The sequence below is a fragment of the Pimephales promelas genome, chromosome 17, assembly GCF_988280905.1.
Source record: "Pimephales promelas chromosome 17, fPimPro1.hap1.1, whole genome shotgun sequence".
NCBI lineage: Eukaryota > Metazoa > Chordata > Actinopteri > Cypriniformes > Leuciscidae > Pimephales > Pimephales promelas.
In genome coordinates, this window is record NC_142785.1 from 9133610 (window position 1) to 9159231 (window position 25622).

Here is a 25622-nt window from a genome sequence, read left to right on the forward strand (position 1 = left end):
TGCACTTGAACACACTGAGAGAACTGCAGCCGACTGTCAGCTAGAATGTGCGTTCTGCGCCTACGTTTAATGAGCCAACTGTCTATTTCTGCAGATATATTAGTCTCTATTCGTCATTCAAAAAGGAAAACCGATGCTGCCGGCTGCAGATACACATAACGTAAACAAAGCAGCGCGTGCTTACCATTTTGAATATCAATCCTGCAAAACACTTTCTTTATTCCACTCCGCTCATGTTAATATTGAAATATTCGCCGAGGATCACTCAGGTAAGAAGACGTAACATAAGAACAGCCTACTCTCTTTACCGCTTTGACTTCTTTGCTTGCTGTTTTGCTTTTATTCTTGTGCACTGACTCTTTCACTAAGCTGAACAGCCAATCAGAGTTCTCTCTTTCCCCAACGGCCCGACGCCGATTCTACATTTCGAATCGGGTGAAACAAAGCCGACGAGGACTATTTTCAGCCGACGGCACGGAACCGTGCGTATCACACCAAGGAAACTTTCTGCCAGACGGCTGACCGTCGACTTGGTGTGTTCCGGGCTTACTGTGTGTACACGGAGATATATCATAATGGGCTCTATGCACGGCGTTATTTCCGGTGAAGGATTAAGGATGCTCGATAACTTCCGCCGATCATAGAGTCCAATGCAATACCGAGAATTTATTTTGAATTTTATACTCCATGGTTATACTAATGAAACGTTAGTCACAAAAACAGATAAAACAGACACCCCTCGTTGTGTTTATGCTTCTTTTTAAAATTATATTAAATAAACATAACTATATATAAAATTACATCTAAACGTATGTACGTTTTGTTTCAAAGACGGGAGGACAGTAAATATTGAAGACTCTGCCATAATCCCGTTTTCTCCGGTTTTCAGTTCCTTTAATCTACACAACCGGAAACGGACGAGCATCCTTACGTCAAATGCGGAACTTATGCGTGCATATAGTCCATTATAGGACAGTTGCTAAAATGACCTTCTCGTTCAACTTGCCTCGGTCCGACTCAGCACTGAAGACTGACGCGCTCCACTGACTTCACTCCTATAGGTGGTTTGCAGTCACGTGATTCTGTTGACGTGCGAAATACAGATGGAGGGCAGGGAGCCAAGAATGCAATGGACGAGATGGAGGAAAATCCGTACTGTACTACTTTAGACGCTATTACAAGAGAGATATAAACAGAAAATCTAAACATATGTTGGACATGATCCTAACGTTATGAAGAGGACCGATTTTCAACTTTGAGTTTGTTATAGTGGTTATAGTGCTTCCTAAATATAGAAAATCTCTTCCTGCCTTCCATCTGCATTTCACGCCATGGCAACGCAGTGGCATGATGTCATATGAAAACAACCTATTGGTTGTCGCTCCCAGAAGTGGCTCGGCATTTGCATAAAGTTAAACAGATCTCAACTCGTCACCAGACACGCCCCACCAGTCGCTGTCGCGCATGTCGCCGGAAACCGCCCGCTCCCCATTTAAATGAATGGTATGGTGTCGCTTTGTCGCTTGTAGTGTGAACGGGGCTTTACTCACCACAATTTCTCTCATCAGATCCATCTCCGCAGTCATTGTTCCCATCACAGCTCCAGCGAATGGGCACACAGCGGTGATTATCACAGCGGAAATCTCCCACAGGATCACAGGTCAGCTCATCTGCATGAAGCAAAATGTGCTGGTTCATTTTCAGTATTTTAATTATAATCCCTTTTATGCAATACATTAAAATATATATTGTTTATTTGTTGAATCATAATAAAAGAACTTGTTTGGAAGCCTGTTTGGTTGTTGTTTTGTTGTTTATTTTATATTTGTTTCAAATTTAATATTTAAGATTTTATGCAAAAATAAAATATATTAATAATGAGGCATTAATATAGCCCTTTACTATGTACTGCTGTACATCCAAAGTGCTTTACAATCATATCAGAGGGTCTCCCATCAACCACCACCAGTATGCAGCATCCACTTGCATGATGCGACACAGCACCAGTGCACTCACCACACACCAGCTATGTGGACAGGAGAGAGAGGGATAGAGAGAGCCAATTGAAAAAGCAAGGGGATTATTTTTAGGAGGCCTTGATTGATAAAGGCCAAATGAGGGAATTTGGCCTGTACAGGGTTATAGGATGTGAAGACAGTTTCAACTAGTATAGCAAAAAGTTTTTACAGTATAAAACAAATTGCCTACCATTAAAAGAATATGTTTTTGTTTTGAGTCAACCTGTCTCATGCAAATATTTTAAATCAGTATATGGGACTTACTGCAGCCCTGCTCATCACTGTTGTCTAGACAGTCATTGGCACCATCACACACAGCCCACAGAGGTATACAGCGATAGTTTGTCTTGCAGGAGAACTCAGTGTCTCCATCACACTTGTGTTCAGGACCCACTACAAAAAGAGATGCAGGAAAAAGACAAAATGTCAAAGGTCAGTTAACACCAAGCTGTTAAAGAAAAGCCATTTTTCCCATAAGGACACTCACTGCACTCCTCATACGGCTCATCTGAGTTATCTCCGCAGTCATTCTGTGCATCACACACGTAGCTAGGTGGTATGCAGAGTCCGTTTTTGCATTGAAACTGTCCAGGTTTGCAGGTCTTCTCTGTACAACTGTCGGCTTCCTCATCGCTACCATCTGCACAGTCCTGCACACCATCACAGTGCCAGGATATTGGGATACAGTGCTTATTTTTACACTGGAACTGGTTCTCGGAGCAACGGTGGTCACCTGGGTTACAAAGAGGATTTAAAATGAAAAAAAAAAAAAATCAATTGGGATCAATCTGCTATGCAGTTCAATTCCCAGATACAATAGTCAACCAAAAACTGCTTATTTGATAACAACTTAAGAAAACTTTTTTTTTTGTTCTATTATAACAATTGCCCCATTTCACACATGCAGTCTTTACTAGTAAATTACCATTTAGAGATCGTACTTGAAACAGGATCTTTTGAAAAATAATGAAAGCAATTTTTTGGTGTGAGAAGTTGTAACATTACTAGTATTAATTACCATTATGATGCTATGTGTGAACAAAGAATAGGACTACCTGTATGAGCATGTACCAAGGCAGGGAGTACTAAAGTAAGAAGTGTGTTCTGGCTCAATCATAATGCTCAATTAAAATCGTTTACATTATCTCAGCTGCTTTTAATTGTTTTTCTATGTAAACATGCTACACGCACATTGTGCTGTTTTGTGTTCAAGACCCTGAATTCTTTTCCATGCATCAGCACTGCAGCTCTGTTGTGACTTTTGTGTACTATAGTAACTGCAGTACTATAGTAACTTTTATGCATCTCATGTTTTTTAAGAGCAAAATTCTTCCTTGTGATCTTTCCCTTATGCCATCACAATGTTTACTAAAAAACTAAAGTGCTTCTCATCTACTTGGATTAAGAAAATTAAGTAGCATTTAAAGGTTATTTGGTTTACCGGAACAAATCATTCTGGTTATTTTTATGGATATTTACCAGGTTTAATGTGTGAAAGGGGCTAATGCCTAAACAGCCATGGTTAGGATAAACTAGAATATAAGTGTTGCATACTGCAGAGTGCAGCATCTTCATCAGATCCATCAAGGCAATCATTGTGGCCATCACACAGGAAAAACGGATAGGTGCAGTTCCCATCCTGGCACTGGAACCGTCCAATTGGGCAGTAACGTGGAGGACATGTTTGAGGTTCATCAGAGCTGTCCCCACAGTCTGACTGACCATCACACTTCCACCATATGGGAATGCACCTGGAGACAAAAGGCAGACAGAAAAAAAAGTGTGAGAGGAAGAGTACAAGATCATCCGTATGCTGAAAAATCCACATTAAAAAAAAAAAAATCCACATCCACATCCAAGTATCACCATAAGAGAACAGATTCACTTACCTCTCATTGTCTCCACAACGGAACTGAGTGCTGGAGCAGTCAGCCACGCACTGGATCTTAAAGCCAATAGCCAGACCAATGAAGTGATCCGGACACTCACATCTGGCTGTTGTTCCGCCCGGGCCAATCAGACACAGGTGACTACAGATCAGGTCATGGTCATTGCAGGGATTTTCACCTAAGAAAATGTTAATAAAACTCTAAAAAAACATCATGCAATTAAAGTTATTAGTGAAATGATTTATATATTTTCTTACTGCGTGGCTGTCTGTAAGGGTGATAGATGTGAATGTCATTAGGGCGGTGTGTGTTGTTGCCCATTACTACACGGTTAGCGCCAGTGTACTTGTGGGCTTTCTCTATAGTGTGGGTGTTCCAGTCAGTCCAGTACACAAAATCCTCAAACAGGGTCAGAGCGTAAACATGGGGCATGGAACCTGTTATGGCTCTGTGCCGGTTTTGTCCATCCATATCGGCATAACTATAGGAAAATAGACATTAGAAAGGTAGTTTTTAGGGATGCACAATAGACTGGCTTGTCAGTGCATCCCTAATACTTTTGTTATTGTGCTTCAAAATGCATCTACAGCATGTGGTGAATGTTACCAAATCAACTTAAAATAAGTATTTATTTTGCATGAAATTGACCAATTCATAATATTGTAATTTTAACATGAAGCAGGGCTATCTATTACTGCCTGGAGATCAGATTTGGTTTGGATACATTACAGGACACAACTTACTCAAGGAAATTTAGGTGAGCATCAGCAAAAAAGATTTTGTTGTTGGTGTAGTCGATGGTCAGGGCATGAGGCCACACAAGCTTGGTAGTGATGATAGCTGATGTGTTAGTTCCATCCATGCCAGCCCTGCCAATGAAAGCCGTCCTCCCCCAGTCTGTCCAATATAGCCATCTGACCAGGAATGGAAAAGGACATGTTTACACACACAAAAATAGCAGATGTCCGACTAAACAAATAAAATAAAAATAAATATTTAACCTCACCCATATTTAGGGTTAACAGCAACAGCCCGGGGACTGGCAAAGCAGTAGGTAGAGTTGGCATCAACACAACCTTTCAGGAGTTTTTTTCGGTAACGACCGTCAAGTTCAGAGACATGAATGGCTCCAATAGTCCCATCTGCCCAGTACAACTTTCTGCAAGGAAAAATCCACCCATAGATTAACATTGCACAGATGTTTTTAGAATATACTTATACTGCAATATATCAGTGAATCAGCTCCTCATTAACCTACCGGCCCACCCAGTCCACAGCCAAGCCTTCTGCTCCATCTAGGTCATTCTGCAATATGACCTCCCTTCCTGTCCTGTCTAAATACATCCTCTCAATGTGCAATGTCCCAAGATCCACCCAGTACAAACGCTTCTCAGTGGTATCAAAGTCTAGAGCCACAATATTTGACAGGTCCTGCAGCACCACCGACAAGGACGAACCATCCACGGTCAGGTTACGGATGTAGTAACGGTTGCTGTAGAGGAGGTATGGTGCGATTCCACTGTTCTGACGGCAGGTGCGTCCATCAGGCTCTCGCAGGTATCCTGGAGCACATTTGCAGTAGAATGAGCCCACAGCATTCTCGCACACCTGACTGCAGACTCCCGGTAATTCCTTGCACTCGTCTATGTCCTCACAGGCCTTGCTGTCTGGCATGAGTTTGTAGCCGTCCCGGCAGGAGCAGTAGTAACCCGTCAGTGTGTCTGTGCAGTTCTGAGCACACTGGTGAATGGCTGGGTTACTGCACTCATTTATGCCTGTGGAGGGACAGAAAGGCACATCATTACCTAATTCATCCAGTTAATTAGATTCATTGTAATTTATATGTTTGTACGTATATTTGCAATGACAATATGATCTGTATTTGCATGTGGGCGGAGCTTAAATCAGAAATATGTCAAAACTACATACAAGTCAAGTCATTTAAAATAAATGCTGTTCTTTTTTACTTTCTATTCATTAAAGAATCCCGAAAAACATGTATCATGGTTTCCACAAAAATATTAATCAGCACAACTGCTTCCAACATTGATAATAATAAATGTTTCCTGAGCACCAAATCAGAATATTAGAATAATTTCAGATGGATCATGTGACACTGAAGACTGGAGTAATGGCTGCTGAAAATTCAAGCTTTTTCCATCACAGGAACAAATTACAATTTAAAATGTATTAAAATAGAAAACAGTTATTTTAAATTAGAATAATATTTAACTTTGTTTGATCAAATGCTAACAGCCTCGGTGAGCCAAAGAGAGTTTAAAAAACATGTTTTTAAAAATCTTTCCGACCACAGTTTTTTTTTGAAAGGTATTGTATTTAAGTATATACTCATTTTAATCAGGACAACTCTCAAAATAGTTTTAGCATGTTATTGGATATGGCAATGTTAAATGTAATTGGCTGCTGATGTTAATTATTGCTGCTGCAGTGCAAATTTGGACTTGTTACTGACAATAGATACATAGACACGCAGCTGTGAGCATGTAAGCTATGCTGCTGCATATAGACATACATAAATACCAGGTGGAGCTGGTGGGTTTTCACATTTTAGACATAATGGCTTTAATGACTCCTCATTGAAATGTAATTTTATATATACTCATTAAGATTTTGCTTTAACCTTGTGTTTGTTGAATAATCAGTCAAACAATTTTTTTCTACTATTCAATAGAATTCATTATTCATAAATAATTTATTTGCTGCTTCAGGCACATTACTAGCCTTTTCCCAAACACTAAGTGGTGTCTTACCGCAGCCCTTCTCATCACTGTTGTCAGAGCAGTCTCTCTGCTGGTTGCAGACATTGTGGATGTCAATGCACTCCCCAGAATTGCACATGAATTGACCAGGTGCACAGGTGGGTTCTGGGCTCCTGCACAAGCCCTCGAGTTCGTCAGAGCCATCCTGGCAGTCTGTATAACCATCACATGCATACGTTGATGGGATACACGCTCCATTCTGGCAGGTAAACTCCCGGCTGGAGCAGGTGTCATACACGCAGCCGATCTCATCACTGCTGTCCCCACAGTCATTCACACGGTCACAGCTGAGGAGTTTTAAACACACAGTATATATTTTATGAATATTTTGAGTAGCTTTTGATTTGATGTGCATTGTTGGATACTTGCGGAGAGTAAAGACTCACTGGAAGGGCACCAGAATGCAGCGACCATTGGCGCAAGCAAACTCGTTCATGTGGCATGTGCGGTTGGGGCAGTTGTGCAGCTCATCTGCAGCATCTGCACAGTCCTTCTCACCATCGCACACATAAATCAATGGAATACAGCGAGGAGAGCCTTGGTACCAAGTGGGGCATGTGAAATCATTGGGGTTGCAAGTCCTTGATCCTGAAATTCAAAATACAAGTCAGACTAACAAGTAACAAGTGCACTGACTTGCTGGTATTCAATCTTGAATGACAGGCTTTACCGCACTGTAGTTCCTGCGCCTCATCACTGTTGTCTCCACAGTCGTTATTGCCATCACATACCCACTTTTCCAGAATGCAGTTTCCATTTGCACAGCTGAACTGCAGAGGGTTACATGTATAAACCTGATCCTCTGTGTAAAGAGACAAAGAGAGTATTAGATAGCGATTCCAAGCTCTGCTTTGCAAGTAGAAGAGGGATTCGACATGTACCGCAGGTGGCTGGCTCATCTGTTTTATCCAAACAATCTGGGATGTGATCACACACCCATGACAGGGGAATACACTTCCCATTATCACAGCGGAACTCGTCTGCAGAGCAGGTCCGGCCAGCTGTTGACCAATAGCAGTAAAGGACATGACTTTGAGGACATGCAAGAGTATTTTTTTATATTAAAGGGACATTTAACTCAAACATAAAACTTCTGTCATGAAGGGCATCTGCAGGCAACATCTAAAAGATGAGACCCCGTAACTCACCACAGAAGAGTGGATTTTCATCACTGTTGTCCCCACAGTTGTTAAAACCATCACATAGGCTACTTGAAGAAATGCAGATGTTGGTGGTGTCACATTTTACTAAGCCAGGCGCACAGGTTCTGTCAGCTAATAAATCAAATAAATATGATTGTTCAATGTCCAAAAATTGCACACATCACATTTAATTAATCATACCAGTTAAAGAGTTACACGTGCAGGGCTTAACATCATTTTTTTTTTAATTCAAAAGGGAAGAAAGGTAGAAAATGATATGCAAATGTAGAAGTTGGTGTCAATGACCCTGTGTTATTATTGTTAACTCAAACAACTATTAAAACAACGATTAAAAATCATTTTCACAAAAAAAATGTAAGTTTAAATTTTAAACTTGAAAAAACTTAAATAAAATGAGTTTAGGTTGAAGTACTAAAATTACTAAAACTAAAGCTGAAAAGATATTAAAAAACTATGACAAAAGAATGTAACAAAAAAATGACAAAAGCACATAACAGAATTACTAAAAATTTTAATTAAAACTGAATCTCTAAAAACAAAAGCTAATTCATAATATTAAAAGATACTAAAATAACACTACACTCACGGCAGTTAACTTCATCCGTAGTGCCGTTGTCTCTGCAGTCATTGAATCCATCACACACAAAAGTCGCACTGATGCAGCGTCCGTTAGCACAGGTGAACTCTGTGGTAGGGTTACAGGTTGGGAAGGGACAGCCATGCTCGTCACTGTTATCTCCACAGTCATTTGTGAAGTCGCACACATAGTACAGAGGCACACAGCCTCCGTTATCACAGGTGAATTCCGTAGGTGAGCAGGTGTGGAAAGCTGTAGAATGTAAAATTCATGTATAAAGAAAAACAATTATGCAAAACTAAATTCAACTATTTTTTTTATTGCTAAAGTCACTTACCACACACTCTCTCAAGCTCATCTGAGCCATCCAAGCAGTCCCTGTAGCCATTACACTTCCAGCGTTGGAACAAACAGCTTCCGTCCAAACAGGTGAACTGATCCGCATGGCACCGCTGCCCATTATCAAGGATGCAGTCTTTCCCATCATTGGCCAGATACCAGTTACCAGTGCTGGGACACTGACACTCTGGACCAGATGGACCTGAGAAAGTGATAAACCAGAGACAACGGACATGAGAAAAGAGAGAAAAAATAAAAATAAACAAAGACACTAGAATTTGGGTCCGAAAGTCTGAGAGTACATAAAAATGGTTCCATGTTGCAATCATATATAGGTATCGTCTGACTGTATGTACAAAAATGTATTTTTACAAATTTGAAATATTTAAAATTCATTTTCAGTTATAGCATATCATTGTTATATATAACATGCACACTTGGCTTGGGACACCAGACCGACCTGGGACACAAACATGGCTGCATCCTCCGTTGAACAGCTGGCAAGGACTCAAGCAATTCTCCTGCCTACTGGCCGAGAAGACGTGGATGTCATTGGGTCTATATTGGAGATCAGTGGCAATTATAGTCAGGCCAGAACCGTCGTCCTTGTTGGCACGGTACACAATCCTTGTGTTCCAGTCAGTCCAGTACATATCCTGTTGGAACACAGTTACAGCAAACGGGTGCTGTGTCTGACTTAGAATGACCTCCCTGTTTTGTCCAGTCAAAGAGGCACGCTCAATCTTATCCCTGTGAGTGGGAGAGTGAAATTAGTTTTTATTAGCTGAATGTTTCTCATCTGTCTGCACTAAACATGATGTAAAATGACTGTGAGCATAAACTCACAGTGTTGCATCAGCCCAGTAAAGTAGTCTTTCCTCGTAATCCAAAGAGAGAGCATTAGGCTGAGAAAGACTTGTGTTTACAATAGGGACCCGGAAGTTTCCACCTAGTGTGGCTCGTTCAATTTTAGCAGGGGATCCCCAGTCAGTCCAGTACAGGTATCTAGTGATAAAAAATATACAGAACAGTACAGAATTAAAGGCCAAAGTGTACTTTATTACCTGTACACTAGGGTATGTGCCAAGCGGCAACATTCTAATCTGAAAGATGAAGCCTACCCGGAAGTGCGATAAACTGCAATACATCTCAAATCCGCTAGAGGCTGGTCCCAAAAGGGAGCAAATATCCATAGACGTCATGTTATAATGTCCGTTTTCACAGCATAAATTCATATGTTTACAGTTTGGTCCCATGGACTTTTACTGTAATCTTCAATATGTTCCGCGTTCCTGACAACTGTGAGGGGGGTGATTTTTTTCTCTTACTCGTTAGTTTAGATCATATTTAGATATAAAATGTATGACAAATAAGGGCGGTTAACTTTTATTGACAGCTGATAACGGGCTGGTCCGAGTGATTTTGACGTCTCGGCCATGATCTGACACAACACATCATACTACCTCTGTATCCTTTCTGAAACTTTTGTATTTTGTATTTTCCAAGATTTTCCAGTATGGCGCCGCCCATACTCCCCATAAACAGCTTCAAACCCGTTCTTCTGAGAGTCTATGGGTGACGTCACAGATGCTTTGTCCATATTTTTTACAGTCTATGGTATGTGCACAGTGCATGTGACCTAAATGTCATCATCAGCCATGCACATGCCAGATACTCTCTATGATCAAATCGTACATGCTTCTTGAATTTTTTTTTTTTTTTTTTTTACATGTCAGTTTGTGCAGAAGGTGGCCAACACTACACTGGCCCGTTGTTTCACAGATGAAAAATATAGGAATGAGATGTAACAACAATAACACGGATATGGCAACAACAATTAGATGCCTGTGGTGACGAAAGCATGTGAAAGGCAAATAAGAGATACCCAAAACTCAAGTTAAAAAAAGCACAAATTCATTGGTCATAGCTTCTGAAGAGAAATAGCGACTGGCAAGAGTGAAACTTCGGTTTTACGCATATGCTAAGCGTTTGCAACAAAACCAAGGTATATTTTATCCAAGGTAAAGAAGAAAATGTGAAACATTGAAAAAGATAACCCAGGGTTTAGATGACGATTTTAAATGTAAAAAGCCCTAAAGTGTTTTTACCCATAGCAGGGATCCACCACAATAGCTCTGGGGCGGTCGCCATGTGCGATAAATGAACGATTTTGGCCATCTATTCCCATTGACTGCACACTCCGATTGTAATAATCTGTGAAATAAAGACGCTTGTGGATCCAATCGTAGGCCAGACCTTCAGGATCATCCAGATCTAACAGATTAGAAGAAAGCAGAGAATTCTTTAACATTGTTATTGGTTGTTTTCTGCTTATTCATTTAGAGAATGTTAAAGCATCAGACTGTACCGCTAGCTATGGTGATCGGTGGGATAGTGCTGCTGGTGGTTGTGATGTATCCTATTTTACTCCTGCCTAAACCCACATACTGGGTGAAGAACACTCTCTTGTCTTGGAAGTCAAACTCTGTGGCTAAAACACCATAGCCCAGGTTAAAGGTAGGAAATGGTGCACTGTGGTCCTCTGGGTCCAGCCTCATGCTGTTCACGGTGTAATCCGTGGTGAAGATTAGGTACTCATCCAGCCCGAAGCCACAAGAGACTCCATTGCTGAGCAAAGAGCCATGGGCACAGCCGCATTTGGGTTGCTGCTGCTCAGGCATTGCAAAACAAAGTTGTTGGCAGCGCCCGTTGTCCTCATGGCATGGGTTGAAGCCCACCAGGTTGGCAGAAGTGGGCTGAACATGCAAGTCAAACACTCCAACATCTGTCAGATCCTCAATGCCATCTCGGATCACCTCCGGTGTGTCTGTATTCCCAGGAAGCTTGCTAGCCTGAAAGAGTTTGCCCAGCTTGCGATCGATCCACAGCATGTACTTACCAAAGATGGCGACACTGTATGGTGCAGGGTAGCGACTACCGTAACGCACAATCTGCCGCTGAGAGCCATCAGCCGCCATGCAAGATATCATATCCAGAGTATCGTCAACCCAGTACAGGAAGTCATTGGTGTAGTCGATCGTAAGGCCTCGTGGGGATGACAGGCTCTCAGAGGCAAGAACTGTCCTATTGGTACCATCCAAAAGCGCACTCTCGATCTTAGGTGTCTGGCCAGCATCAGTCCAGAAGAGGAGACGCAATTTGGGGCTGACGGCAAGATCTACGGGACGATCCACTGAACTCTTCAGCAGCATCAATTGAACGCTTGTGTTCAGACGTAACACCTCAATGTATGTCTGAGAGGGGAATGCATTAGTGAAGTACAAGTTTCCTGATATAAAAAAAACAAGGATCAGACCGATATATACAAACAAACACATAAAGCTATTTTCACAGTGTACATGGTATCACTTCATTTTCACAGTAATTTACCCGCGATCCAATCGACTGCCAAACCCTGAATCCTTCCAGTGCCCAACTGGCTGATGACAGTAGAATAGCGTGAGCCATCTGTCTTAGTCCTGTAAATGCCTCTGTAGGATGAGTAAGTGCTGTTATCAGTCCAGTACAGGAATCCAGAGGCAATGTGCATGTCCAGCTTGTCAATAATTGAATAAGTACCTACAGAATAAAAGCACATTATATTTTGTAGTACACAACACTACACCATAGGACTAACCTGTGGTGTGATTTTATGAATATTTATTATTCATATTTAAATATTAATTATTATTATTATTATTATTATATATTTGTATTCCAATTAATAATTCATATTTATACAACTTCCTCTGTAATGAGAATTAAACTTCTTAGCATATTGTAACCAATACTCACTTGCTCCTACAGGAACCATGGCCTCAGAGTGGTCAGAGCTGTTGATGTGGAATCCTCTAATAAATTTAGAAGAGGACACTATAGCATAAGAGTCATACTGCTCACACTGAGACCCATCCAGGGATGGGATAAAACCTGTGGTGCAGGCGCATGTCTTCTGTCCATTAGGTTTAGGCAGACACAGGTGGGGACAGCCTCCATTGTTTGTACTGCAAGCATTGGTAGTGCCAGCAGAGTCTGGATTTAATGGATTGTGGGTGAACAGAATGTAATGAATGATTTAGAAAAGGAAAAAAAAATACAGATTATTACACTTTTGGCTGGTCTTATATTGCACTATTAAATGTATTATTTTGTTTTTGAAAAGAATACTTGTTTCTCATTGGTTAATATTTGGATTTAGATGTTCAATGTTGTTTAATAAATGCTAGACTGAATATTGGACCACTGTCCAATATTGCTACTTTCAATTATGTTGCATCACTACGGGGTCGCTCTTTTTTCATGCCAACAAAAGCTATTGTATTATTATCCTTTACTTCCAATAAAGAGCAAATTGCATTGCTTCACTCACTGTCTCTGGCATGCACTTTCAGTGCTCGCACCCCAGACATGCCGCTCCTCATCACCACCATGTCTGCGCCAGTGCTCTTTTCCACTCTCTCAATGACCTCATAGTCAAGGTCAGTGTAGTAGAGGTAATTTTGGTATACAGTGATACCCCAGGGATGAGACAGGCCACTCACGATAGTCACCCTGCTCACACCATCCATGGTTCCACACTCAATCTGCCGATCACAGACAAATACCAATACCAGGAATTTAATGCAAGCGCATAATGAATTATTTCTGCATGTGGATTTATGAGACGTAATGTCGCACCATCCCAGTTTGAGGGACACCCCAGTAGATCTTTCCGGCCTCTATGTCTGCAGCGATGAATTCAACGCTGCCCAAGTTACCAGTGTAGAGGTTTCTGAGGTTCCCACCATCCATGTCTGCACTTGCCACCTTTGGTGGAACTCCACTGTCTGAACCTCTGTCTGTCCAGAACAGTGTCCTGCATGGGTGAGAGGATGATGACAGTACATTAATAACTAAAGAATAAGCACAGAATGTCTACAAGTCACAAAAAGTGTTTACCCCCTGGCTGGATCAAGAGCTATTCCTATTGGCTCTCCAGCTCCTTCTGGTTTCCCTGTGTTTGCGATGATAGTCTTCCTGTAATGTTGAGATCCATCAACCCTGATGACCTTTTGGGGGGAGAAGAGCAAAAAATAACCATCATAATAATAATAATAATACAAGAAATAATTCAATAAATTACAAATTAAGGACACGCTTTATATTAGGTGTCCTTAACTACTATGTACTTACACAAAAATGAGTACAATGAAGTTATTGTGTTGATATTTTATTGCAAAACAATTGTGAAATATGGGTAGGGTTAAGACAGGTTTGATGGGTAGGTTTAAGGGTGGGTTAAGGGGTAGTGGAAGGGTCAACAGAGTAATTATAGATGTAATTACAGAGTTTAATTACAGCTGTAATTACATGCAGGTATTTAAAAAAAATAAGTACATTGTAAAACCGTGTATGTACACAATAAGTCAAGTGCATTGTATCAAAATATTAATTCAAATGTTAGTACATAGTAGTTATATACACCTAATATAAAGTGGGACCCAATTTAATTAAATAAATTGATATGTATGATATAATATGCTGATGTGTGCTACTGATCTTAAGAAATGATGATTTTCACCTCAATGGCTTTAACGGAGGGATTAGTGTAGTACATGATACGTGTAATCCAATCAAAGGCAAGCCCGGAGGGGGAACCAATGATAGCAGCTGGTGCAAACTGAGTTCGATTGGCTCCATCTGTGTTGCTTCTATAAATTGAACCCTATGAAAAAATTTCAACCTTAGTTTCAAGATAAACATTACTATTTTTTATAACTATTTATTCTCATTATTTTCAGTTAACTTTTCAGTGTTATTTTGCACTAATTTGACTTTAAAGTATTGATGAATAGTTGAAAAAAGTGTTAATTCAAGAGTAATGTTATGAGTTAATTCCGAAACAATGTTATGGAATGGTCAAGATTTTGACTGATTTACTGACAGTGCCTTGCACCCAGTAGACAAACTGCTCTTGGTCATCAAAATCAATATCTCTGCCCTGTGTGATGCCTGAAATTGGTGCCATGGCATTGTTGGACGTGTCATTGGGGTTGAGAGGGATTCCCATAATCACTGTATCTCTGACGACCATCAAGAACGGTGTGTCATCTAGAAAAAATAAGTATTACAGCATAATTAAGTCCAAGTAAAAGGCCATAAGACATCAAGAACTCAAATGGCATACAGTCATTTTGTAAAGACTCTGACCTTTAGTACAAGTACGACCATCGCCGGTTAGGGTCCAGCCAGACTGGCAGTCACACATGTAGTATCGGGGTCTTAAGGTTGATAGCAGACACAGCTGACTGCATGGATGGTTCTCACAGGGGTTGAGTGCTGTATGGGAGCCAAAAGACTATGTTAGTCAAGTGAAAGAAAGAAAAAACAGCCAGATATCCTTTCATAAATAACCTGCATGAAAACCTAACCTAAAGGCTGCTTGACGGGGTGATCCATGACAATACCCATGCACTGGTACACACTGGTCAGAAGGGTGGTGATGTTTCCACCATGAAATTTGTTAGTCCTCATGATTTGACTTGTGTAGCGGTCACTCCAGTAGATGTTATCTTCAAAGATGGTTATGCCATGTGGTTGCTGAAGAACCTGCAGATTGAGAGATGTGTGATGAGTGATAAATACGAAACCAAATAAACTCAGACTGTGCCCTTATACTTCATGTAAAACATAGATGGATTTTAACCAGGCACTTTAACTCCTACCATGTCACTTGCAAAGACTTGATGCCTGTTTTTGCCGTCATAATCACAGTAGTCAATATATTTCATGTAGGCATCAACGAAGTATAGTCTTCTAGTTGTGTAATCCAGGGTAAGTCCATTGGGCCAGTATACTTTGCTAGTCACAATTGCTCTTCTTCCCAATCCATCCATACTAGCCTGTTCTATGCGTGGGTTCTGACCCCAGTCCGACCAGAACATTAGATTGGTACTGAGAAGAAAACAGAAGGAATTATGATTTTATAAAAACAAGACTCCACATTAAGTGATCTTTAAAGGACAGTTTACAAAAAAAATGAAAATGCTGTCATCATTTACTAATACTCATGTCATTTCAAACCCATAATACTTTCGTTCATCTTCAAAACACAAATGAAGGTATTATAAATAGAACCTGAGAGATTTCTGTCCCTCTATCGAAAGTTCATTCTTGACACTTCAAAAAGTCCATAACGAAATCGTAATCGTAATCCATATGAATCAAATTATTAATAAACATTTAAAATGCCTCCTTGCTATATTTGTCACATTCGTAATCATTACTTTTGCTAATTCTTGTGACGGCTGTTATGTGCGCTATTGACAGCGTCACTCTCTGGTTACATGAACCAGATCATCAGCACCAAAAACATGGAGATCTTATTTTAGAGAATACTCGTACAACCTATTCGATATTCTATAATTAACTCAACTAAACGAATATTCAAAAATCACACTGACATCCAGCTTTCTGTGCAGATGCTTCGGATGTGTGCGCTAAGAAAACCATTTATCAGAAGTTTAGACTGATATTGCTTAAAAAAAAGCAAGCAGATAATAAACTTTCATGATAATAAAGAACTAAAATGTCACGTGAGATTAACCGCAATAGAGATGATAATGAAAACCAAACAGATGTTTTAGTTTTTGGCAGAATATGCGAGGCACAAGCTGTAAAGGCTCCGCCCTCTTCTGGAAAGCAAGGTGTCGAGCAGCAGCTTATTTGTATTTAAAGATACATGCACAAAACCAGTTTTTCCTTTGACTCAAAAATGGGCATGGTATAATAAATAATCTGTGGGGTATGTTGAGCTGAAACTTAAAAAAAAACACATACATTCTGGGGACACCTGAGACGTATATTACATCTTGTAAAAAAGGGGCATATTGGGTCCCCTTTAACACACATACAGAGAGCACATCAAATATGGTTAACGGGATATCAAACCTGCTTGCCTAACATGAGAGAACTAACATTCGTTCTCACTGGTCATGCAAGCACGTTGGAGTTTCCACAAGGACCAATACGCCTTATTCACGGCAGCGCCATCTTTGATTTTTAATGAGAATGAAAGCGAGGCTGTGAGGGATAGACTTGCATCTCTACAATGGGCTGTACTGTTATTTAATGTGTTTTCGGATTGTTCTGCTCATGAAACACTGGAAAAATATCTTTGCAAGAAATGTCAGTTGACAAAAAACTCCCGACAATGTAAGTTGTGGAAAATTGTAAGTAATCTAGCCGCTTTATTCAGCTTTTTAAAGCGGATGCCATTGGAAACACGGTAAGTCTATCCCTCACAGCCTCACTTTCATACCTGTCATGGCGCTGCTCTGAATAAGGTCTATGAGGTTTGTTCTCCTGCGTCAAGCAATTTCGGTTTAAAAAATGTTTGGTTTGGAATGTCATGGTGAGTAAATGATGATAGAATTTTAATTTTCAAGAGTCTCTCAATGTTTGTCCAATATGCATACTGGTTGCGGGGGTCTAGAGCCAGTCCACGAGGGCTGGTGACATTCTTGGTAATCAGAATCTTCCGGAAGCGGCCATCCAGAGTGGCTACTTCAATGTTCTCCATGACGTAGTCGGTCCAGTAAATGTTTCTACCAACCCAATCCACTGCTATACACTCAGGCATCATCAGTCCTGATGAGAAGACCTAATATATTGACATCAACAAATTAATTAATCCTAAACTGTAGTTGATTAACACAGAACCAATATATCCATACAATGAAATGCATAAGCCCGATAAGACAACAAGTCCAATCTTTATTTCTTCTTATTACTTACCTGTTTTTTGTCTGTGCCATTTCGGAATGAACTATAGATCATTTTCTCAGATGAATCACCCCAGTAGACTCGTTTATTGACATTATCAAAGTCTACAGCAACGATGCTCACACCGCTGACTACGGGATTGACAAGGGGGGGCCTGAAGTAGATGCGGTTAGCGACGATCTGACTGCGCTTGGCCACCAGAAGTAAGGCATCACCTGGGGCTGGAGCAGATTACACATTTTTCACAGACTTCAGGTTTTACTATTCTTATATTACTGTACAAATAATTTTTTAACTACTTTATAACTACTTCACAAGAAATGTTTTGGATTTGGTGTTAGTTGGAGCAACTATACATAAAGGATTAGCTCACCCAAAAATGAAAATGTTGTCATTAATTACTCACCCTCATGTCATCATTAATTACTCATCCTCAAACCTTGAAAATATTTTAGTTTAAATATATTCTTTCCAGTGTTGTAGTACTCGAGACTCGGACTCGTCTCGTACTCGGTCTCGAGACCATATTTTAATGGTCTTGGTCTTGTCATGGACTCGTGTTCATTTGGACTCGGAATTGACTCGTACTCGAGCATTTTTTTTTTAGGACTCGGAATTATTCCCGAGTCCACTTGAGTTCAATTAAAAATATTTTTCATGATTATTAATGTATGTTAATAAAATATTTATTTAAATTGATTGACACGCCCAGTGATTGGTGATTTTCTAGTGCGCAACTGCGCATGACAAATTGTAATAAAATTACTTTTAACACCACCTACTATGTGGCCTTTTTACCCTAAACTGATCATATTTTTTAAACTCTAAGTAAATTCAGTAAAAAAAAAAAAAAAAAAAAAGGATTTCTCTAAGTAAATAAAAGTAAAGGTAATCAACCCTCACTGGTCTCGGTCTCGACTCGGACTCGACTGTCTCTGGTCTCGGACTCGACTCGGACTCGACTCTCTATGGACTCGGTCTTGACTCGGACTCGACTCTCTCTGGTCTCGGTGTCGACTCGGACTCGAGTGAGGTGGTCTCGACTACAACACTGATTCTTTCTGACCCCTCCATGGACATCAATGCAACAACCACTTTCAGGTCCCAGAAAGGCAGTAAAGACATTGTTAAAACCTTAATGTTGTGAAGCGACGAGTAACCACAAATTGTAACCACAGTGCAGCTCTTCCGGGTTCTACGTCAGAACGCTGACGTCAATTGGCAGACGCTGTTCATGTGAGCACCACGACACATGTGTGTGATGCTGAAGCAGGAGTTAATCAATACAAAGCCGCGTTCTACGTAGAACCCAGAAAGCGTAGCAATGGGTTTAATACATCAACAGCTTAGGAGACTCTGACACAGAAGAGAAGAAATTCTTCAATAAAGGCGTTATTATTGTTTGTTTTTTTTTGTGCACAAAAAGAATTCTCATTGTTTCATGACATTAAGGTTAAACAACCGGAGTCACATGGACTATTTTAACAATGTCTTTGCTTCATTTCTGGGACCTGAAAGTGGTTGTTGCGGTCTATAGAGGGGTCAGAAAGAATATATTTCATCAAAAATATCTTCATTTGTGCTCCGAAGATGAACGAAGTTCTTACTGGTTTGGAACGACATGAAAGTGAATAATTAATGACAGATTTTTTTTTATTTTGGGGTAAACTAACCCTTTAAAACCATTGAGTTCTTATCCATTTCACTAGAAATGCAATTCGGCAACATAAAGTCTTAGTTCAACCATGTTTGATGTATAAACAATCGAGATGTTACTTACAGATGGCTTTGCATGTACGTCCATCTGGCTCCAGCTGGTAGCCATCTTGGCAGTAGCATCGGAAGGAGCCGCGCTCATTGAAGCAGGTTTGACTGCAGAATCCAGGGATCAAACACTCGTTTATGTCGTCACAGGTCTTTGAGTCGTTGAGCAGCTGGAATCCTGGGTCACAGGTACACTGAGCTCCAAACGGACCCTGAATACAACCATGACTGCAGCCACCATTATTTACCTGACAGTCGTTTTCATCTTATAAGACAAATAATGAGAAAGAGACAGAAAAACAGTCTGAGAAATTCATCAACAACATATAGCAACCTGCTTTACTCAAGCAGCAGCAATACTCACTGCAGAGGGGAGACTCATCAGCTCCATTTGGGCAGTCTCTCTGGCCATCGCACACCTGAGCCTCTGTGATGCACACCTGGTCTGTGGGACACAACCATTGCCCAGATGGGCAGCTGAATGGTGGAGTGGGACAGTTTGTCTCATCGCTCATATCCCTACAATCATTTTCCCCATCACAAACCCAACTTTGAGGCACACAGTTTCCATTAGCACACTGGAACTTTATAGAACTACAGGTACGGGGTGGGCAGCCATTGTGTTCGTCTGAGCCATCTTCACAGTCTGGATGGCTATCACATTCCCACATTTTCGGAATGCAAAATCCGTCGACCTGGCACTGGAACTCATCGTCATGGCATAGACCTGGGCCACGTGTGGCTGCACATAAAACAACAGCTATTAGTCATCACTAGCATTATTTTATTAACACTGCTAGATACACATTTAGTAGCTTATATCCATATAAAGATGATGATAACATATATGGAACAATCCCATGTTTCTGTTATGAAAACTCTTAGATATGTTAGATACATTATTTTCAACAACAATTAAACATCAATTTACAATAATTACAATAAATAAATAAATATTTATATTTTTATATGTATATATATTATATCACAGAAATCAGGGTTTTAAAATGTATTTAGATATAAAATAAAAGGTTGTAAACCTTGTGGAAAATTAATAAAGATTAAAATACTGGTTGACAATTAATAATTATGAAAGAATTATAAGACCTTTTATGTTGTTCACAATCCATGCATAAATTAAATTAAATATGTAAAAACTGATTCACTTCCAACTCCAAGAACATCAATCTAATGTGTTTTATTTTTATTGTATTTTTTTTTTTTGTTAGAGTTAACAGCAAAAAAAATCTTAAAATAACCAAATTCATTTCATATGATCCCCTAAAACCAAGCTGAAAGAGGACTTCTAAACATATAACTTACGACAGCTGCTCTCATCTGAGTGATCCCTGCAGTCATAAACCCCATCACAGCGGTAGCTCTGACTCACACACTGATCTCCACTCGCACATGCAAACTCATACGTCGCACAGGAGTACACTACCCAAAACACAAATACAAGTTAATTAAAGCCACAATGAAACAGAACAAGTTACAGATCTTTTCTTTCATATTGTGATACATCCAAGTGTAACAGATTAACAACAAAGAAAAAATGTAGGGTGGAGACCTAGTTCTATGCATTGATTGTTGATTGGATTGGGTTACTTTGCTTTCCATTTATTACTTAAAGGACACTTTAAATACTCTGATACCACAGCAAAAACTACCTAACTCATAAAGTTTAAACATTATAACAGGCAAGTGAGCAGTTAGTAAAAAAAAGAATACAGTAATTACAAGCAAAAATGAATACAATATAAAAAAAAAAAAGTTACAAATAAAGTAAGGTCTGTAGTATTTATTTCAGGTACAGAAATATAATAATTGAATGTAATTAAATGTTCACTGTATAAATTTAGTTTAGATTGTGTTTTGTTGTTTGATATACATTAATGAAATAGACAATGGTAGAAACGTATACTGCTGTCACTTTAAGACCTAATGAATCCAATAAATTGATACACATTCAATATCTTTCTCAACTGTTTATGTTCACTTAAAGTGACTGTGTGTAACTTTTTATATGTTATCTAAATTCGATTTGTTATCTAAAATCAATATTTTTATTCATAAATATGTCCTCAGTGTTGTACAAATACCTCGTAAACAAAGAATTTATTATCTTTATATACATGGGACGGGTAAGTCCACGGAGGCTTCTATGTCATTCCGTCATCTTGAAAAACTATAATAGCAGAGAGGATCAAAAAGTACTAGGCAAACGCATTTCCACAACACGGTTTCATTCAGAGCCAGCGTTACGTGACTGAAGCAGCAGAACTGGACGAGCAGAGCGGTGAGAAGCGCTTGTCTAAACCATAGGAGGTCTAAACCTGGCTGAATTGCAATTTTATTTTCTATGGTGGTTCATTCATACGTATGCCGAGCCACAGGAGAAGAAATCCTCGTCACCAAAGTCCCAAATTGAACGAAAAATTAAACGTGAGTGAGTGAGTTGGTTGGTTGTGTATTTTATAATATAGACAGTAGAACATTTATAGTGAAAAGTTTAACAGACTATTTGATGAATAACATTAGCAGCTATTGAGTAAAGTAGAGAAGACACTTTCTGTTTTCTTTTACTTTCTGTAACCTAGAAATTCGATAAGAATATATTGCATATGATTGTTCTTGCATTGTTTGCGCATAGTAAGAAAATACATGGTGAACGTTTGAAGAAATCAGACCAATCATAAAGGCTATCATAATCATTTTCTTATTTTATCTGTCAGATAGCCCACGTCTCGTCTTTATACCTGACTACCATGAAATTAAGCAACTTTCTTTTCGGGAGCTTCCCTTTTTCTCTGACTGAAAATATCTGTAGCCTACTACTGTAGGAGTTGAGAGAGTGGTAAAGCTCCCGATATGTCCTGTAACTTACATGACATATTTATATCCCATAAGAAATCCTGTAACTAAGTTACCAAATAAACAGGAACAGATGCGACTGAAGAAGTGTGTCCTCTTTCTTTTGTGAAACCTAGTAATTTATTTCTGTGTGACTAATGTGACGAATAAAGAAGGCATAAATACTAATTACAAGTTCATGTTTTTCGCAGTCAGTAATTCATACTGGAACATTTGTTTGTTCGCTGTGTCAAGTTGCAGTTTGTTTGAAATTATAAACCTGTTCATGGAGGGTAAGGATGAGATCAATCATCCTGTTTGTTATTTCTCAAAGAAATATAACCAACATCAGCGCAACTATTCCACTATTGAAAAAGAAGCTCTAGCTTTACTGTTGGCTCTTCAACATTTTGACGTGTATGTTGGTTCGACTGTCCTTCCTGCAATTGTTTACACAGACCATAACCCACTGACTTTTCTTTTACGCATGCACAACCGGAACCAGAGATTGATGAGATGGTCCCTCATTATTCAGGATTATAACTTGGAAATAAAGTACAAAAAAGGTGTGAATAATGTGGTGGCTGATGCGCTATCCCGGGTTTAAAATTGAGTTGATCATATATATTTTTTTTTTTTTAGTAAATAGTTTTTTTAGTAGGCCATAATGATAACCTGATGGTTATACAGTTTTAAAGTGAAGGAATAAGGATTTACAAAATATACACAAATGATAACACAAAAACACAAACACAGGAGAAAGGGACAATGAGCGGTGCTAAAGCAAAGAAATAAACATAACTAAAACCCACTAAACTTAACCCCTTAAATCTTCTCAAACTACCAAATAAAATACACGCAAATAAACAATTATTCGGCAACGGATCGCCCTTTAAGACATAACCAACAGTGTTTATGAGAAAATTGCCGAGATGGGGATTTAACATAATTTTGTGTGTATTTGTCCATCCAAGTGCAAGGAGACTTGGAAGAGGAATCAATTCAGAGAACTGAATTTATAACTGGAACCTACCTCTCTGTGTGTACATGCTGCTGTGCGCACAACAGTGTACACATTACTGCAATAAATTCTTTTTTGCCTCTTCTAGCACTGGAATGGTTTAAAATCTATTGAATGTGTAAACTTTTTGTGCAAGACAAAAAGCGTGCGAATTATAAAATTTCACTCTATGGTAGGGTGACCACCATCAAACAAACCAAATGTGGGACAATTATAAGTTTGTGTGGGACAATGTGGGACATGTTACCAACACTAAAACATACCCTGAAACTGTTATATATATATATTATATAGACACAAATAAAGAGATAAATTAAAAAATAATTATTTTTTTTTTGTATGTCAGACATACTAAAGAAACTGAATAAAGTAATCCAATGTAAAATAATACTGTATAGTCTTTTTAGCCCAGACTGAATTAAATACATAGGCTATTCATTCTGATTGCTTACAATTAATACTATGTTGTTATGACAACTGAATTAATGGCAGACACATATGGCTGCGTTCACTTTAAGAACTATAGCACCGATCCATTACTGTCTCATTATAGTACTACTGTCTGCCTGTCTGTCTGTCTGTCTGTCTGTCTGTCACACGCATTTAATGCTAATTTAAGACATAACCGACTGTCTTTGAGGTTACTCACCAAGACCAGAGTTTTGACATAATTTTGCATGTTTTTAACTGTTAAAGTGATATAATCCAGGGTTAAAAACTTTTGTTTCTGGCGAGCTGTTTGTGAGGCGGATTTAGGCTTTACTGTAAGTGCACACAGTGAAAGACATCTCTGAGAGTGCGCGTTTAGGAGTTCCGTCATGTCACGACTCCTAAACGCGAGTGTGTATCGACGCCTGCAACAGTGCTTGCCTAGTGCAGAGAGAGAAGACGCAGCAGCACGAAGTGCTGAAAACGTCTCAGGTTACGTATGTAATCCTGGTTCCCTGAGAGGGAACGAGAGCTGTGTTGGCTAACGCGATGGGAACGCTTTGCGTGATTGCGTCGTGAAGCCTCTGTACAATCAGTCCAATGAGAGTGTAGGACGTCATGTGACGTCATAGACCAGGAAACTATAAAGCACCCTTGAAATCAGACTACGACAGCTTCTGAAAAGTCAATCAGGGCATGCAGGAAGTATGGCAGGTGAACGCAGCTCTCGTTCCCTCTCAGGGAACCAGGGTTACATACGTAACCTGAGACGTTCCCTTTCAAGGGAACTTCGAGCTGCGTTCAAGCTATGTTCACCACACCAGATGGAGAATAATTTCCATTTCAATGCATATAATTTCTCTCTTGGAAGAAGCTCTGGATTTGGAGAATGGTCTTAACGACCTCAGTCGAGAGACCGGATTTTATGAGCCGGGACCCCTCAGAGGCCAAGCCACAGTATCCAAACTCCAAATGAGGCTGAACTCCCGGGAGCAAAGATATCGGGAAATGTGTACCGGTGTAGTGTTAACCACACCGAATACATCACATCACGTCCAAGCAGAGCTGGATGTGTGAGGGAGAACCAAATAGAGCAATGCGTTGTACCAACGATGTGAAATGTCGACTGACTTTTGTTTGACCAAAGTTCTCCCTAAGAAGCTCCACCACCTCGGGGTGAGTCTCCATTCCCTGGGCCTCAGCCCCTGCCTCAACAGGATATCTGCTCCGATATACGAGACCATCAGTGTTTTATCCGAAAGGACAAACACATGGTGACCTCTTGGGTCAGGCAGGAAGTATTGAGATTTTTGGGAATACCGCCATCACTTGTAGCCAATTATGTGCTAAAAGGTAGATGGTCCTGCCAAATACCATTAACCGAGCGACCACTCATGATCACCCCCAACTTGTGAGGGAAGCATCGGTCGATAGTATAATGCATCAATAAGAAGCCCCCAAAACTGGGCTTGGGCGAGGGACCAAGGTTCTTCGACATGACCGAAGCACGAAGGCAAAGCCGCGTGATCTTGATCATGCGAAATGTTTTTCTCCTCAGAGAAAACCCCTTGGTCCTGAGCTATCACTGCATGGGTCTCATGTACAAAAGGCCAAAAGTAACTATGTTGGACACAGCTGCCATGAGAGCCACCAGTCTAAAAATGCTTGACAGTGAGTAACTGGCCTAGCTCCTTTTACAGAAGTGTCAATACTTCCTGCTCCATAACCAAAGCCTGCTGGGGTCCACCACTACGAGGAGGACCCCTAGAAATCTGGGCGGACGAGAACCGAACTGAATTCTGAAACCCTTTTCTATAGTGTGCAGGACCCACTGAGAAATGTGTGGCAGTAGTTTCCACTCTGCCAGAAATTGTACTAGGGGAACCAGTCTCTCAAGACTGGCCTCTGGATTTGCTTGAACAATGTGTATGTGGGGGTAAAAGCCCGGTTCAGTAGCAACTTCTTTTTAACTGCTATAAAGTTAACTGTTGTAAGTTAAATAATCACCTAGCCTAATTATTTCAAC

The 25622-nt window shown here is 39.9% G+C and overlaps 1 protein-coding gene across 2 annotated transcripts in view; it reads right to left on the reverse strand.

Annotated features, from left to right (window-relative positions):
* lrp2b (low density lipoprotein receptor-related protein 2b) overlaps window positions 1-25622 on the reverse strand; it is an 86782-nt gene that overhangs the window by 24344 nt on the left and 36816 nt on the right. For both annotated transcript variants that reach the window (XM_039691185.2, XM_089121872.1), the window contains 35 exons: window positions 20617-20733; window positions 19658-20035; window positions 19310-19558; window positions 17542-17750; window positions 17223-17407; window positions 15471-15699; window positions 15177-15354; window positions 14956-15084; window positions 14690-14856; window positions 14327-14470; window positions 13705-13814; window positions 13444-13621; window positions 13136-13349; window positions 12562-12798; window positions 12157-12345; window positions 11135-12055; window positions 10875-11040; window positions 9613-9771; window positions 9227-9516; window positions 8765-8968; window positions 8437-8679; window positions 7836-7961; window positions 7569-7688; window positions 7358-7489; window positions 7074-7275; window positions 6679-6974; window positions 5166-5682; window positions 4914-5066; window positions 4651-4821; window positions 4165-4388; window positions 3908-4085; window positions 3573-3769; window positions 2506-2751; window positions 2283-2411; window positions 1551-1670 (listed from right to left, as the gene is read on the reverse strand). In XM_039691185.2, coding sequence (XP_039547119.2) covers window positions 1551-1670; window positions 2283-2411; window positions 2506-2751; window positions 3573-3769; window positions 3908-4085; window positions 4165-4388; window positions 4651-4821; window positions 4914-5066; window positions 5166-5682; window positions 6679-6974; window positions 7074-7275; window positions 7358-7489; window positions 7569-7688; window positions 7836-7961; window positions 8437-8679; window positions 8765-8968; window positions 9227-9516; window positions 9613-9771; window positions 10875-11040; window positions 11135-12055; window positions 12157-12345; window positions 12562-12798; window positions 13136-13349; window positions 13444-13621; window positions 13705-13814; window positions 14327-14470; window positions 14690-14856; window positions 14956-15084; window positions 15177-15354; window positions 15471-15699; window positions 17223-17407; window positions 17542-17750; window positions 19310-19558; window positions 19658-20035; window positions 20617-20733 — 7707 coding nt within the window. The remainder of the gene's footprint in view (window positions 1-1550; window positions 1671-2282; window positions 2412-2505; window positions 2752-3572; window positions 3770-3907; window positions 4086-4164; window positions 4389-4650; window positions 4822-4913; window positions 5067-5165; window positions 5683-6678; window positions 6975-7073; window positions 7276-7357; window positions 7490-7568; window positions 7689-7835; window positions 7962-8436; window positions 8680-8764; window positions 8969-9226; window positions 9517-9612; window positions 9772-10874; window positions 11041-11134; window positions 12056-12156; window positions 12346-12561; window positions 12799-13135; window positions 13350-13443; window positions 13622-13704; window positions 13815-14326; window positions 14471-14689; window positions 14857-14955; window positions 15085-15176; window positions 15355-15470; window positions 15700-17222; window positions 17408-17541; window positions 17751-19309; window positions 19559-19657; window positions 20036-20616; window positions 20734-25622) is intronic.